At 45.7% G+C, this 16,011-nt stretch overlaps 2 protein-coding genes across 2 annotated transcripts; one reads left to right on the top strand and one right to left on the bottom strand.

The window, feature by feature from the left end:
- Positions 1 to 3,869: 3,869 nt before the first annotated feature.
- On the bottom strand, positions 3,870 to 9,513 carry LOC129677244 (uncharacterized). The gene is given in 7 exon segments (XM_055607903.1): positions 3,870 to 4,567; positions 4,569 to 5,005; positions 5,493 to 6,778; positions 6,781 to 7,741; positions 7,744 to 8,931; positions 8,933 to 9,040; positions 9,043 to 9,513. Coding segments are annotated over 7 exon segments (5,130 nt in total). The 3' UTR covers positions 3,870 to 3,888.
- Positions 9,514 to 13,059: 3,546 nt separating this feature from the next.
- LOC129677237 (uridine phosphorylase 1-like) lies at positions 13,060 to 14,084 on the top strand. Its single transcript, XM_055607898.1, is given in 1 exon segment — positions 13,060 to 14,084. A coding segment is annotated over 1 exon segment (936 nt). The 5' UTR covers positions 13,060 to 13,148.
- Positions 14,085 to 16,011: the final 1,927 nt, after the last annotated feature.

Here is a 16,011-nt window from a genome sequence, read left to right as displayed (position 1 = left end):
TTTTCATTCTCTGGAAAGGTACTAAGAGGCTTTAGCTTAACCTGAACCTAAAACTCAAAACTATAGGCTTTAGAAGACATACAGGTTACAAAGTTAGTCTAACCCTTTCAATGGCAGCCATATAGCAAAAGAATAATAGAGCTGGGGAACCAATATTTTCGTCAAAGACATGCCCACAATGGTCTAACTTCTTTCTACTAGTTCTATCTTCTAAAGATTCCACCTTTTCCAAATATCATCACAAGCCCAGTATCAAAACATTGGCATTTTGAGAGACATCTGAGTTTTTAAAAAAGCCACAGGGAAGGTCATGTAGACTCCATGAAAACAGAGGGATCTGATATGATTTGAGTACCACGTATTCTGAAAAGGATAACATCACAGCTTCCTGAGACTTCAAAGTCGGCTAAGAAACAGATCAGACAAAAAAAAAAAAAAAATCAGTAGAGACAAAGTGGTTCTGGCACACACCTTTAATCCTAGACTTTGGGAGTCAGAAGCAGGCAGATTTCTTAGTTAGAGAGCAGCCTGCTCTCTAGAGTGAGTTCCAGTACAGCCAGGACGACACAGAGAAACTCTGTCTCAAAAAAACAAAACAAAACAAATCAGTAGAAAGATATGAAAAAAAAAACAAAACAAAACCAATAATGAGCATTGATAAGTTTGCCTGTATCTTAGGAGATGTAGAAGGCTTTGTCTATGATCACAAAAATATTAAAGAGGACCTTTTAGTAACTCATCTAGTGATAAGTTTCAGGCCTTGTCTTAAGGTTTCTATTGCTGTCATGAAACACCATGACCAAAGCAACTTGGAGAGGAAAGGGTTTATTTGGCTTATACTTCCACATTGTAGCCCACCATTGAAGGAAGCCAGGGCAGGAACCCAAATAGGGCAGAAATCTGCAGGCAGGAGCCAATGCAGAGGCCATGGAAAGGTGCTGCTTACTAGTTTGCTCCTCATGGCTTTCTCAATCTGCTTTCTTATAGAACCCAGGACCACCAGTCTAGGGATGGCATCACACATAGTGGGCCTGAAAGAGTTAGACTAACTTTGTAACCTGTATGTCTTCTAAAGCCTATAGTTTTGAGTTTTAGGTTCAGGTTAAGCTAAAGCCTCTTAGTACCTTTCCAGAGAATGGAGGAATGTGACCCTATCTGTGAGGACAGATAGAAAAAAAAGCAAGCAGGCAATGACCTTCACTCAGCAAAAAGAATGACCAGACCCTTGCCTTCAACATAGTGTTTCTTAGCAACAAACCCAGACTTCTTCTGAGTAGCTTTTGACCTCCAGCCAAAAGTCCACAGCCCCTAATCTTCAAGGATGAGCTAACCATCCCCCCCTTCAATTGCAGCTGCATCCACACTTGGCAGGACTGGCCAAGCTTGAGCACCTAAGACTAACCAATTATCTTACTTTATAGCTTCCTCATCCAATCCTAAATTGCCAAAACTGCAACTTCAAATTTCCCGCAATTTTTCTTTTAAAAACCTAAAGGCCTTTGTCTCCCGGTGCCACTCTTTGCTGACCGGCAGGGGTGACCCCATTGCACAATGGTTAATAAACCTCTTGTTTTTGCAAGGAGTCGTGGTCTGGGGAAGTTTCTGGGAAGGGTGCGATCTTGAACTCCTGAGCTGTGAGACCCCAGGTCTTACAGGCCAGGCACTCTCTCATCAATAACTGAGTAAGAAATGGCCTACAGCCAGATCTTATGGAGGCATTTTCTTAATTAAGGCTCCCTCCTTTCAAATAACTCCAGTCCGTTTCAAATTGACACAAAACTAGCCAGCACAGGCCTGTACAAGCAAAAATGAATACTAGTGCTGAAACATTCTTTTTTAGTGGAGGACATACTGATTTGAGAAGTATAGCCATAACTTTGAGCCAATTATTGACTGATACTGAACTGTATTGACTCACCGATGACATCAAAGAAGGCACCTGGAATTATTTTTCTTGGTTTTTCAATACAGGATTTTTTTGTGTAGCCTTGGCTGTCCTAGAACTCACTCTGTAGATCAGGCTGGCCTTGAACTCAGAGATCAACATGCCTCTGCCTCCTGGTTGCTGGGATTAAAGGTATGTGCCAAAACTGCCAGGCCTGGAATTTTTTCAAAAAGAGAAGTGGCCATCAGTTAAGGAAGAATTCCTGAGAAGGTAACAGGAAACATCTGCAACAGACTAGTTAGCACCCTTGTGCTATCTCACTATGCCTCCTCTGTAATCAAATCCGTTTCTCTCCTCTCTATACTTTAAATGGCTTGTGGTAAATTCTGCTCCTTGGGGAAATTTTCATCTTACGAGCAAGTTCAACAAAATATGGTAACATGTTCAGAAGAAGCAATCAAATTATAAATTATTCTCTTAATACATACAATATACTTAAATAAATAATGTTTGATCATATATGTGACAGGGTACAAACGGGACATAAAAGGAGATATTTGAATTGTTGGACCCCCGAGGTGGGAAGTCCCTCCGTCCCTCGGGATAGACGCCAGACCCCAATGACCAACGAAGATGCATGCGTACTCAATGCAAAACAGCAAGAGGCTTTTATTCGCAGGCGGCGGGCACGCCGGGGTTCAGCACACAGCTCCCATGCAAGGGACAGTGGAGAGCCCCAAGCAACAGAATCACAGAGTTTATAAAGGCAAAAACCACAAAACAGGAGGGGGTCTAGGGGTTAGGGACTTTCCTAATGAGGCAATCGGTGATTGGTTGTATCCAGGTGCAGTGAGTGCAAAGCAAACAGGAGGGGGTCTAAGGACTGTTTGCACTTCTCAGTCCATGACTACAGAAGGGCGTGTCTCAGAAACGTTTTGTATCAGATCCTGCGTTTCTCAGAAACATTTGTATCAGCTCCTGTGTTTCTCAGTAACGTTTTGTATCAGATCCTGGTTTGGTAATGATTAAAGCTCACCAGTTCAAGTACCCATGGTCAGGGCCAAGTTAACCTCACATTCAGAAAAAGGGGGGACCTTTTTTCTCTGGGTAAATTCTAATCATGGAATTTCAGTTTCTGTCTGGTGTAGCTGCCGGTACTGCTGTCTCAACATGAGTATCTGGACTGCACCAACTCTTTCTCGGATGAAACCTACCAAATGATTCAGGACACATGGCCCAAGGGTAAGGAGCAGTAGCAGGATGAGCAAAGGCCCCATTAGAGTGGAGATGAGCGTGGTAAGCCATGCGGACTTGTTGAACCATGACTCAAACCATCCCTCCCCTTGTTGTCTCTCTCTTTCTCTGGCGTCTAATCTCTCTCATAGCTTCTTCATAGAATCTTTCCTCTCACCCAAGTTTTATCCTTCTTTCCCATAGATGTAAACATGATGTTTAGGGTATTACAGGCAAATTGGCTGTGACCGGTGGGATTTTTGCAGGCGGAGCCTTTTCCTTGGCAGGAGTAACTTTTTTCCTGCCCTTTCAATCTTAATGTAGTCCCAGGAGGAGGAAGGTTTTCACCAAGTAGTGCCAGAGGTCTCACAGCCACATGCGGTGCAGAAATAGTTGCCTATTCCTCCGCATTTTTGGGCTTCGGCCCTAGCCCTCCCATCCCTGGGGCAGACTTAAAAGGTCTGTGCTGATAGAAAGGATCGTAGTATCGGATGAGCACAACCAATACCGTACCCATCAATGCCATGGCTCCAGTCTTTATGGAGCCCCCCCCCCCCCAAATCCTGAAACAGGGCAAATTTATTAAGTCTTTATGTTCTCCGGGCCCTACGGTAGGGATGTTCCAGGAGCTGAGCCCAGCAGCCAGTTCGAATAAATCGGGGGTCAGGGAGGGCCACCAGGTCCAAAGGGGAACTACCTTAGAAGCGGACCAAGCAATTTCACCAGCTTGAGTGAGCACTTGCCAAGTCAGGTTCAGAGGTTAATGAGGGCTAGAGGTCCCCCTGGTCCCGGGAAGGGTTGACAGCAGGCAAGCGGCGAAAGCGAAGCTTAAGGGGATTGTCAGTCTTTTCAGCTTTCCATCTGGGTGTCAGTAGCGGTGTTGGCTTGACGTGAGAAGCATGAATCCAGGCAGTGATTCCATTGCCCTTGATGGCAGTGGGAGTGGTCAGGAGTACTATGTAAGGTCCCTTCCAGCGCGGCTCAAGGTTGGTGGTTCGGTGTTGCCTCATGTAGACCGAGTCTCCCACCTGGTATTGGTGAGATGCTTGGGATTCGGCAGGGTGATAAGTTTCCCAAACCAGTGGCCACAGTTCTGCATGGACAGCTTGTAGGGCCCTCAACCTGCTGTACAAATCATAATTACCAATCGAAACAGGGTCTGTCTGACTGACCATCTGGCTTAGTGGAGGGGGTATTCCAAACAAAATCTCAAAAGGGGTTGGCTTGAATCTGAAAGGGGAGTTCTGAACTCGGAACAGGGCCAGTGGCAGGAGCATCATCCAGTCAGAACAGCCAGTCTCCATGGACTCTTTTAGAGTTTTATTCATTCTTTCTACTTGGCCTAAGCTTTGGGGTCTATATACACAATGTAATTTCCAATCAATCCCCAATGTCCTGGCCACCTCCTCACTTACCTGGGGAACAAAAGCCGGGCCATTACCTGATGGATAACCCAAGGAACCCAAATCGGGGAAAAATCTCTTCCAGAATCTTCTTGGACACCAGAGTTGCTGTTTCTTTTTTGGTGGGAAAGGCCTCCACCCAACCTGAGAAAGTATCCACAAACACTAAAAGGTATTTGTTTCCAAACTTGGCAGGCCTAAGTTCTGTGAAGTCAATTTCCCAATGCATTCTAGGCCACTTTCCTCGTAGTCTTTTACCTGGCTCTAGGTTGTTTGCTTGTGCGTTTACTTTTTGGCACGGTATACATTGCTTAACTATCTCTTCAGCCAGATCTTGTAGACCTACTATGTAATAATTAGTCTTTTTGATTATGTCAATTAATTTCTTGGCTCCCAAGTGTGTCAACCGGTGGGTCTGGTCTATAATCTTTTTAGCCTGTTCCTTGGGTAGGATTACCTTCCTGTCTTCTGTCTCCCATACCTGCTCCGGCCAGCGGAGCTAAGGTTATTCGCGGGTTAAAAGAGAATCCAAACCTGTGAAAAGATGGGCAAGAAAGAGAAACCAGTCCAAGCAAACAGGTGCTTGTCAAGGACTAACTTTACTGAGCAGAATCAGCTTTAAATAGGGTTCAGGATGAGGAAGTAGGGTGGGTGAAACATTACAGATTCTTCTCGGCCAGGGGCCTGAAACATCTTGTGATAAGCCACGGTTCTGTGAGCACATCTCTGCTGTTGCCAAGCAGTATGTTTACCGCAGGTAAGGAAACGGGCAAGTTGAGGCAGGTTGGTGAGTTTCTACAGGTGGTCTCTGACATCTCCAAGCAGTATGTTTACTGCAGGTAAGGGAAGGGGCATCTCCAAGCAGTATGTTTACTGCAGGTAAGGGAACGGGCAAATTGAGGCAAGTTGGTAAGCTTCCACAGGTGGTCTCTGAAGTTGGCGAGTTCCCTCAGGTGGTCCCTGACACATACCTGGGAGACTGGGTTGAAATTCTTATTTAGTTTGGTCATCTCCTTTAAGTCCTGTTTAGTATAAGTGAGCGTCATGGCTCGTGGGGTAGCATCAGGTTCTGATTCTGTCTGAGCCACCATTATGTCTAATCCTTGGGCAGCCCTTTTTGCTTCTTTATCTGCCATGCGATTTCCTCGGGCGGCGAGAGAGTCTCCCTTTTGATGGCCAGGGCAGTGAATAATAGCTAGACGAGCGGGCCTGTGGAGGGCATCTAAGAGGTTAAGAATTTCCGCTTTATTTTTTATTTCCTTTCCTGCTGAGGTCAATAGCCCTCGTTGCTGGTATATGGCCCCATGCACATGAGCAGTAGCAAAGGCATATGGGCTGTCAGTATAGATGTTAGCCTTTTTTCCTTCCGGCATATTTAAAGCCTGAGTTAAGGCAATGAGTTCTGCCTTTTGAGCCAAAGTTCCTTCAGGCAACTTACTGGCCCATATAACTCATTCACCATCCACTATTGCTGCCCCCGCCATTCGCTTACCTTCCAGAAGGTAGCTGCTCCCATCTGTGAACCAGGTTACCTTGGCATCTGGTAAAGGTTGGTCCTGAAGGTCTTTTCGGACCACGGTCAGTTCTGCCAGGGTCTCCCCACAGTCGTGGATAACAGTTGAGTCAGGGTTGGGGTCCGGCCAGAGTGTAGCAGGGTTGAGCTGAGTGGCTGGAGCGAACTTGACATGGTCTGAGTTGAGCAGCAAACTTTGGTAGTGGGTGATTTGAGCGTTAGATAGCCAGTGATCTGGAGGTTGGCGTATTATGCTCTCCAGGGCATGTGAGGCCAGAATAGTGACAGTTTGCCCCAAAGTCAGTTTGTCCACATCTTTGAGCAAAGGAGCTACTGCTGCTATGATCTTAAGGCAGGGGGGCCATCCGGCTGCTACCGGATCCAATTTCTTGGATAGGTAGGCCACAGGACGCCTCCAGGGGCCCAATCTCTAGGTTAAGACCCCTTTTGCAATGCCTTTTTGTTCATGCACGAACAGATAGAAGGGTTTAAAGGCGTCTGGCAGGGAGAGTGCTGGGGCTGTCAAGGCCCTTTTTATCTCGTTGAAGGCTTGTTGCTGCCCCCCCCCCATGAAAGGGGCATTGCTTTTGGTCAGAGGGTAGAGGGGCGCTGCCAGAGAGGCAAACCCTGGGATCTATAGTCTACAGAAGCCGGCTGTACCCAAGAATTCCCAAACTTGTCTGGCCGTCTTGGGAGGGGAGATCTGGGTAACTGCTTGTTTTCGTGCCTCCATCAACCATCTGTGCCCTCTTTAAGGGTATATCCTAAGTAAGTTACTTGGCTTTGGCAGATTTGAGCCTTCTCAGCCGATGCGCAGTAGCCCAGCCAGGTCAATTCCTTCAATAGGGCTGCAGTCCCTTTTTCACAGTCTGCTTGGCTCCCTGCTGCCAGGAGGTCAGCAACATATTGGAGCAAAGTTACCTGAGGGTTGGCAACCCTAAAGGGTGCCAAATCCTGGTGTAGAGCTCCATCAAAGATGGTGGGGGAGTTCTTGAATCCTTGGGGCAGCCGAGTCCAGGTGAGTTGTCCTGACATTCCAGAGTCCGGATCTTTCCATTCAAAGGCAAAGATGGGTTGGCTAGATTTGCTCAGTGGTAAGCAGAAGAAGGCATCCTTTAAATCCAGGACAGTGTACCAATCTCTGTCAGGAGGGAGTGAACTTAAGAGATTGTATGGATTTGGCACCGTCGGATGAAGATCTTGTACCTGCCTATTGACTTCCCTCAAGTCCTGAACAGGGCGATAGTCATTCGTGCCGGGCTTTCGGACTGGCAACAAGGGGGTATTCCATGGTGACTGACATTTTCTCAGAACACCTAGTTCTAGTATTCTGGCTATGTGAGGTCTGATCCCGTTCTTTGCTTCTGTACTCATAGGGTATTGTCAAACTGAAACTGGGGTGGCAGAAGCCTTGAGTTCTATCATCACTGGAGGTTGGCTAGAAGCGAACTCCATGCCTGCAGTTTCAGCCCATGCCCCGGGGACCCTTTGCAGCCACTCTGAGGGTCACGAGGAGGTGGGAGGAGGGTTCTCAAACAGTCTATGTTCGTCCTCAATTTGCGTGGTGAGTACTTGGATGACCTGCCCTTGCTGGTCAGTCACCTGGGGCCCCTCCTCTGTGAAGGAGATCTGTGCTCCTATTTTGGTGAGCAAGTCTCTACCTAACAGAGGAGCAGGACATCCTGGAATGACTAAAAAGGAGTGGAGTGGGATACCTGGCCCACACCGAGGTCCACCATTCTTTGGGTAGTCCATGAATATTGCTGATTTCTGGTGGCCCCAAGTACCCAGGACTTCTTTTTGGACAAAGTCGCCCCTGGTTGCAACAAGACTGAGTGTTGGGCACCAGTGTCTACCAGAAAGTCAATAGGTTTCCCTTCCACCTTAAGAGTTACCCTAGGCTTGGGGAGGGGCTCCAAGCCCCGTCCCCACCCCCAGTCATCGTCCTCAAGGGCCAGGACCTTCTTGGATGGTCCCTTCTTCTTGGGACAATCTTTGGCCCAGTGTCCTTTCTCCTTGCAGTAGGTGCATTGATCTTTTTCCAAGGGTGGCCTGTTGCCCCGTTTCCCTGTCTTCCTAACTCTATCTCTATCCTAGCCTCTTTTCTTATCATTGACTACAGCGGACAGGATTCTACTCATATTTTTTTCATGCCATTTGTCTCGCCTGTTCTCTCTCTCTTCCTGCTCCTTTGCTCTTCTCTGCTCTTTTTCTTCCTCTGTTTCTCTTTTGTTATAAACTTTTTCTGCTTCCTTGACTATGTCAGACAGAGTATACCTAGCCAGGCCATCTAACCTTTGCAACTTTTTCCTAATATCTGGGGCTGATTGGTCTATGAAGCCCATGAGTACCGAGACCCTCTGTCCTTCAGCCATCTGGTCAAACGGCACATATCTCCTATAGGCTTCCATAAGCCGTTTGAAGAACGCCAAGGGAAGTTTGGTCGGCCCCCGAATTACTTCCCTTACCTTAGCCAAATTGGTAGGGCATCTAGCCACCCCTCAGAGACCAGCCACCAGAGCCTGACGATAGACTCCAAGATGCTCCCTACCGTCAGCCGTGTTGAAATCCCAGTTGGGACGAGCTAATGGGAAGCCGTCTTCTATGACGATCTGGAGCTGGGAAGGGTGACCGTCGTCACCTGGGACATTTTTCCTGGCTTCCAGGAGGATATGCTCTCTTTCCTCAGTGGTGAAGAGAGTCTGCAACAGCTGTTGGCAATCATCCCAAGTTGGCTGGTGGGAAAAGACTACAGATTCTACCAAGGTTAGTTTAGAAGGGTCCTCAGAGAAAGGAGGATGATTGGCCTTCCAGTTATAGAGATTGGCTGAAGAGAACGGCCAATACTGAAGGGGCTGAAGGGGCTGATGACTCCGGGTCATTATCTGGTCCCAAGGGAGGAGTTGGTGGTCCGACGGCCCGCAAAGGCAGTGCCACAGTGGTATCTGGGGTGGCTGCCTGCCGACTCCTGGTTCCGGCTGCTGGCCCTCCCACTTCCCTGTCCTGAGCAGAGCCGGGGGAGCTGAAGGAGCAAGGGCAGGGGGTATGGCAGGAGGGTAAGGAGGCGGGGGATCAAGAAGTAGAAGGTTTGTTTGGGTGATTTGGTAAATCTTAGGGTCCGGCACCGCCTCAGCTGTCAGGACCCATGTGGAGACAGTCGGTCTTGAAGGAGGACAGCCGGTCGGTATCCAGGGCCAGACCCAAGGAGGCGGGTTCTAGACCAAATCCTGCCAGGTTAGGATGTAGAATTCCTGGTCTGGATGTCTGCCTTCTTCCTGAAAGATAATATTTCTCACGGCCCCAATGGCGTCCAGGTTAAAAGTGCCATCTGCTGGCCATCCTATATTGTAGGTCGGCCACTCAGAGGAACAGAGAGTTTGTCATTTGCCTTTCCTCACTTCAACTGAAAGATTATGAGTTCTAACTTCAGTCCAATGATCTAAAGTCAGACTAAGGGGAGTGGTAACAGACTGTCCCATCGCCAGTTGATAGTCAATAAAATAATAGAAGAACAAACACAGAACAGACAAACAGACACTCACGACACAGAGACCAAGACGCGACTGCCACAAAACTGAGAAAGTGCGGCAGACGGCTTTGGTCTTTCGAATGAATGAGACAATTGCGCTTTTCTACAGAACTGGACTCTACCTGAGTCCACCAGATAGGAGGCGTCCGAGCGTCCTCGGCTCTCCTGACCCCATGGAGGGTCCTCCAGGACTATGACCTGTGGTCTTCCGGGGACGTCTGCCGACCACCGCTTGCGACTTTGACAAGTCTCTCGAGCAGTCGCAAACCAAAAGTGCTTCGAAACAGACCGAACAGAGACCAACGTTAGACACCTTTTCTCACTTCTGAGGTTGAATTCGTGAGTCAGGGGTCCGTCCTTATCTCGCTGGGGCCTCCAAATGTTGGACCTCCGAGGTGGGAAGTCCCTCTGTCCCTCGGGATAGACGCCAGACCCCAATGACCAACGAAGACGCGTACAAAACACTGGCTTTTATTCGCAGGCGGGCACGCCGGGGCTCAGCACACAGCTCCCATGCAAGGGACAGTGGAGAGCCCCAAGCAACAGAATCACAGAGTTTATAAAGGCAAAAACCACAAAACAGGAGGGGGTCTAGGGGTTAGGGACTTTCCTAATGGGGCAATCGGTGATTGGTTGTATCCAGGTGCAGTGAGTGCAAAGCAAACAGGAGGGGGTCTAAGGACTGTTTGCACTTCTCAGTCCATACTACAGAAGGGCGTGTCTCAGAAACGTTTTGTATCAGATCCTGCGTTTCTCAGAAACATTTGTATCAGCTCCTGTGTTTCTCAGTAACATTTTGTATCAGATCCTGGTTTGGTAATGATTAAAGCTCACCAGTTCAAGTACCCACGGTCAGGGCCAAGTTAACCTCACAGAATGTGCTTAGCACTCAGTTTTTTAGACAGTCTGATGAGCCTGTGTGTGTCAGCCATGTCTAATAAAATTGCTCCTTAACCTCTCAGTTTATATCATTCCTTGGTTTCCTACTACACAATAACTGTACATACCAAAGGGATACTAAGTCCTACCAAATTAGCTCCTACAAATCCTTAAGCAACTGTATCACAGAAACCCAAAGCAACAGCAATAACAACAAAGGAAGGATCATAACATAGAGTTGATAAAATCTGTCATTTCTAATGTCAAGTATTTAAGGATTATGAGAAGCAAAACAAATGATGCATAGATGAAATGGTCCTCTGGGGGAAACTTTATCTGTGGATGCCATGTGCTGTATTTAATTGATTAAAGATTACAAAGAAGCAATTATAAATTTCTTCAAAGAACTAAAGAAAACCATTCTTAAAGAATTAAAATATGATGGCTATGAATTACAAAACAGACGATTTAAAGGGGTTAATCTTTTGATAGTTATTCTGTTGTTGAAAAGAACAGTCTATAACACTAATTTCACAAGAAGAGATTGACATCAGATTTCAGTGAGCAGGAAAAGGAACCACCAGTCTTGAGATTGTCCAAGTTAATGAAAAGAAAGAGAAGGGATGGAGAAAAATATAATCTCAGAGACCAGAAGACATCATCATGCATGCTTACATATACTTAATGGACTCTCACACAGAAGAGAAAAGAAAAGGAGTTAAAAATATTTGAAGAACTAATGGCCAAAAATATTATATGAAATATGAATCTACACCCAAATTTTATTAATACATTAAAACTTTCCTCACAACAAAAAAAGCTCAGATCCCAAACGACTTACTTAGCTGGTTAATTTTATGAGACTTTTATAGAAAAATATAATACCAATACTTGATAAAATCTTTCAGGTAGTAGAAAAGAAATGAGCATGTTCCAACCTTATGATGTTAGTATTTTAGATTATTAAAAAGCCACTGGGGAGAGAGAGCATGCAGAAAGAGAGGCATAGTCTGACCTTAGGCAGAACCATGATTATTCAGGAGGAAACATTTTGTTACCCATGTGTGTGGATGGTCAAAATGCCTACAGGGAAAGATGAAAGGTAGACCCCTTATAGGGAAGGAAATGACTTCTGTAGCCTCTAAAGGAAGCTGGGAAGTGTAGTCTTTCAGCTGGAAACTATCATTGCTAACTCTGAGAGGATATAAAAATGCAGAACAGGGGTGTCATATCTGTTTTCTGCTGAGGAGGGTCTTTGTTGCAAGGGCAAGTTCTCGTCCCATTGAAGATGGTGTCCTCTGGTCATATAGCAGAGGGAGAGTCTTAACTTGACCATCCTGTATTCCTGAAAAATAATTGTTGGATGGCTGTAGGCAGATGAATTGGTTAAAGACTAAAACTGAGATCTTTTCTGTGAAGGTTGAGAGGCAGAGAAAATATAGTGGGCTAGTAAGAGAAGTGGGCATGGAGTTGATACAGAGTAACAGTGACTGTTCTCATTGCCAGGACTGTTCTACCAACATGAGCCTGCAGAAGAAGCAGGGAGCTTTATAACATCAAAGCAAGGAAACAGGAGAAAATAGAGAACTAATGTAAAGAAGTGTATCTGGGGGAGGGCTCAGTCCATTGTTGGTTGTGCCATTCCTAGACTGGTGGTCCTGGGTTCTATAAGAAAGCAGGCTGAGCAAGCTATGGAGAGCAAGACAGTAAGCAGCACTCTTCTACGACCTGCCTCCAGGTTCCTGCCCTATATGAGTTTCTGTCTTGACTTCCTTCAGTGATGAAAAGTGTTGTGGAAGTGTAAGCCAAATAAACCCTCTCTTTCCCAAGTTACTTTTGGTTATGGTGTAACGCTAAGACAGGATGTAAGCAATAGCAAAGCACAAAAAAAAAAAAAAGACAGAAAAGTAACAGAGGAGGCAATGATCAAAAAGGAATGGAAAGAAAGGCAACAAAGGGGAATTAAAAGAAGAAAGGGATAATAAAGGCAAAGAAATGGAAGAAAATAAAATAAAAGCAAAGGAGAATAAAGGAAAGAAATGAAAAAGAAAGCAGGGGAATAGAAAAGGAGGTATAGGAAGAGAACTAACAAATGACTAGAAGAGAATGGAAAAATAGGGGAATTTAAAGGAAAAATAATACAAAGGAAAGGAAAAAAGGAAGTGGGTAAAGCAAAGGAAGCAAAGTGAAAGAGTAGTAAAAGGGTGAAAGTAAAGAATTTCACAGGAAAGAGAAGGGAAGAAATATTAATAGAAGAAATAGGAAGTAAACTGAAAGAAAATCATAAGCAAATGAAGGAAAGAAATGATAAAAGGGAAAGGGAATGAATGGAAACCTATAAAAAGAAACCACTGGGAAGGTGTGAGAAGAAAAATCAAGTGAAGGAAAGGAAAGCAGAAGGTATAGGAAATGTAGAGAAGGCAAGGAAAGAAAACAGAAGTGAAGGACATGTAAAGCAGCATGGAGGAATGAAAGGAAAAATGAAGAGAATAAAAGAAAGATAAAGACAAGAAAAGAAAGTAGAAAAAAGGACCATCCTCCAGCGCCGCCGGCCAGGACTAAGCTGTGAGTCGGTCCGCTGTGCGGGCTTCTCTCTGGTTCTTCCTGCCTGGCTTGGCAAAGTGACTCACTGGTGGTCCCTGACACTCTGGAAGCCTTCCCCGGACCTGGACATCCAGTCTCTGACAGTCCTGCAATAGTGAGAACATGGCAGCTACAGGAACTGAAGCAAAGGACCTCGAAAACCATCACAATGACTGCTTCGTTCAACTTTCAAATCCAAACATAGCAACAATGAAGGAAGATGTTCTCTACCATTTCAACCTCAGCACTAGCACACACGATTTCCCCGCTATGTTTGGAGATGTGAAGTTTGTGTGTGTCGGTGGCAGCCCTTCCCGGATGAGTACCTTCATCAGGTACGTGGCTGCAGAGCTGGGCCTTGACCATCCAGGGAAAGAGTATCCCAACATCTGTGCGGGCACTGACCGCTACGCCATGTACAAAGCTGGACCCGTGCTGTCTGTGAGCCATGGCATGGGCATTCCTTCCATTGGGATCATGCTTCACGAGCTCATAAAGATGCTGTACCATGCCAGGTGCTCCAACATCACCATCATCCGCATCGGCACATCTGGCGGGATAGGTCTGGAGCCCAGCTCTGTAGTCATCACCCAGCAGGCAGTGGATGAGTGCTTCAAGCCAGAGTTTGAGCAGATTGTCCTGGGAAAGCGCGTGATTCGCAGCACCAACCTGGACACAGAGCTGGTGTAGGAGTTGCTGAAGTGCGCGCTAGACCTGAATGAATTCCCTACTGTTGTGGAGAACACCATGTGCACCTTGGACTTCTATGAGGGGCCAGGCCATCTGGATGGTGCCCTCTGCTCCTACACAGAGAAGGACAAACAGGCCTATCTGCATGCAGCCCATGCCGCAGGCGTCCGAAATATTGAGATGGAATCTTCACTGTTTGCCACCATGTGCAGTGCCTGTGGCCTTACAGCGGCTGTGGTGTGTGTCACTCTCCTGGACAGACTGCAAGGGGACCAGATCAACACTCCCCATGATGTGCTGGTTGAATATCAGCAGAGGCCTCAGCGGCTGGTGGGCCACTTCATCAAGAAGAGCCTGGTGAAGGCCTGAGGCCTGCACATTTTGACTTAGGACAAGCCTGGAACTCCCTGTCAATAAATCTATTTTTCATATCCCCCCCCCAAAAAAAAAGAAAGTAGAAAAAAGGAAAGTGGAAAGGCAGGGAAGGAGGAAAAATAAAAGAGAAAGAGTCAAGGGAAGAGAAGATATGGGAAAGGAAAAAGAGGGCACAGAAGAGAGAGTAATTGTACTGGGAAACAATGCAAACAAAGTAATAGGGTGGAAAAGCAGGGTGGGAGAGAGAGAGAGAGAGAGAGAGAGAGAGAAATAAAAAGAGCTTTTCAGAGATCTTCTGTGTCAGGCTCCTGACTTGTTCCCTCTTTTCTCCTTCTTCTGATGTCCAGCCTCTTTGCCTTTCTGGATAGGAATTGAGCATTTTAGCAAAAGTCCTCCCTCTTGATTAGTTTCTTTAGGTGTACAGATTTTAGTAGGTTTATCCTATGTTATATGTCTATGTGAGTGAGTATATACCGTGTGCATCTTTCTGCTTCTGGGATAGCTCACTCAGGATGATCTTTTCCAGATCCCACCATTTACGTGCAAATTTCATGATTTCCTTGTTTTTTTATTGCTGAGTAATATTCCATTGTGTAGATATACCACAATTTGTGCATCCATTCCTCCACTGGGGGGCATCTGGGCTGTTTCCAACTTCTGGCTATTACAAATAAGGCTGCTACAAACATGGTTGAGCAAATGCCCTGCAGACTATCAATGTAGATGCTGAGACTTATGGGCAACCTTTGGGCAGAGTGCAGGGAATCTTAGGAAAGAAGTGGGAAAGAGTAAGATCTGGAGAGGACAGGAACTCCACAAGGAGAGCAACAGAACCAAAAAATCTGAGCACAGGGGTCTTTCCTGAGACTGCTATTCCAACCAAGGATTATGCATGGAGATAACCTAAGACCCCTGCACAGATGTAGCCCATGGCAGTTCAGTATCCAAGTGGGTTCCATTGTAATAGGAACAGGGACTGTCTCTGACATGAACTGATTGGCCTGCTCTTTAATTACCTCCCCCTGAGGGGGAAGCAGCATTACCAGGCCACAGAAGAAGACAACACAGCCAATCCTGATGAGACCTAATTGACTAGGATCGGAAGGAAGGAAAAGAAGTCCTCCCCTATCAGTGGACTTGGGGATGGGCATGTATGCAGAGGGTGGAGGAAGGGAGGGATTGGGATGGGAGGAGGGAGAGAACCACAGGGGGGATACAAAGTGAATAAAATGTAATTAATAAAGAAAAAATAAAATACTAAAAAAAAAAAAAAAGAGGAAGGGAAGAAAGTAAAGTGGAAGAAAGCCCAGGAAAGGAAAGCTCTGGAAAGGGGAAGAGGGGAGAAAACAGGAGAGACAAAGAAAAGGAAAGATAAAGATAAGCAAGGATAAAAAGGAAGTAACAGAAATTAAGTGAAGGAAAGAAAAGAGGAGGAATTTAAAAGGAAGAAAAGAATATAAATTTAAAGTTGAATAGATAGAAATTAAGCAAAAGATATTGAAAATATGGAGGTGGGGACATAAAAGGACTAGACAACACAGGAAAACAAAGGAAAGGAAAATATTAGAAGGGAAGGGAAGACAAGCAAAAGAAGGGAGAGAGCAGGTGAATAAAAGAAATAAATGAAATGCAATTGGAAGGGAGTGATTGAAGATAACTCACTAAAATGAATGCCAGAAAACAGGAAGAAAATTAAGGGAAAGAAAAAGTGACAAAGGAGAAAAAGTAAGTAAAAGGAGGAGATTGAGAAGGGTAATGAAGGGATAGTGAGGAAGTTTTTTTTTCCTTTTCTCTTTCTTCTTTCTTTCTTTCTTTCTTTCTTTCTTTCTTTCTTTCTTTCTTTCTTGTAGGTGACTCCATGGGAAATAAAGTGAAAGAAAACCTGGAAAAGGATGACACTAAGAAAGGGAGGGGAGGAAAA

This window comes from Psammomys obesus, unplaced genomic scaffold (assembly GCF_907164565.1).
Source record: "Psammomys obesus unplaced genomic scaffold, mPsaObe1.curated_primary_1811, whole genome shotgun sequence".
Taxonomy (NCBI): domain Eukaryota; kingdom Metazoa; phylum Chordata; class Mammalia; order Rodentia; family Muridae; genus Psammomys; species Psammomys obesus.
This window is presented reverse-complemented; position numbering and strand designations above follow the sequence as displayed.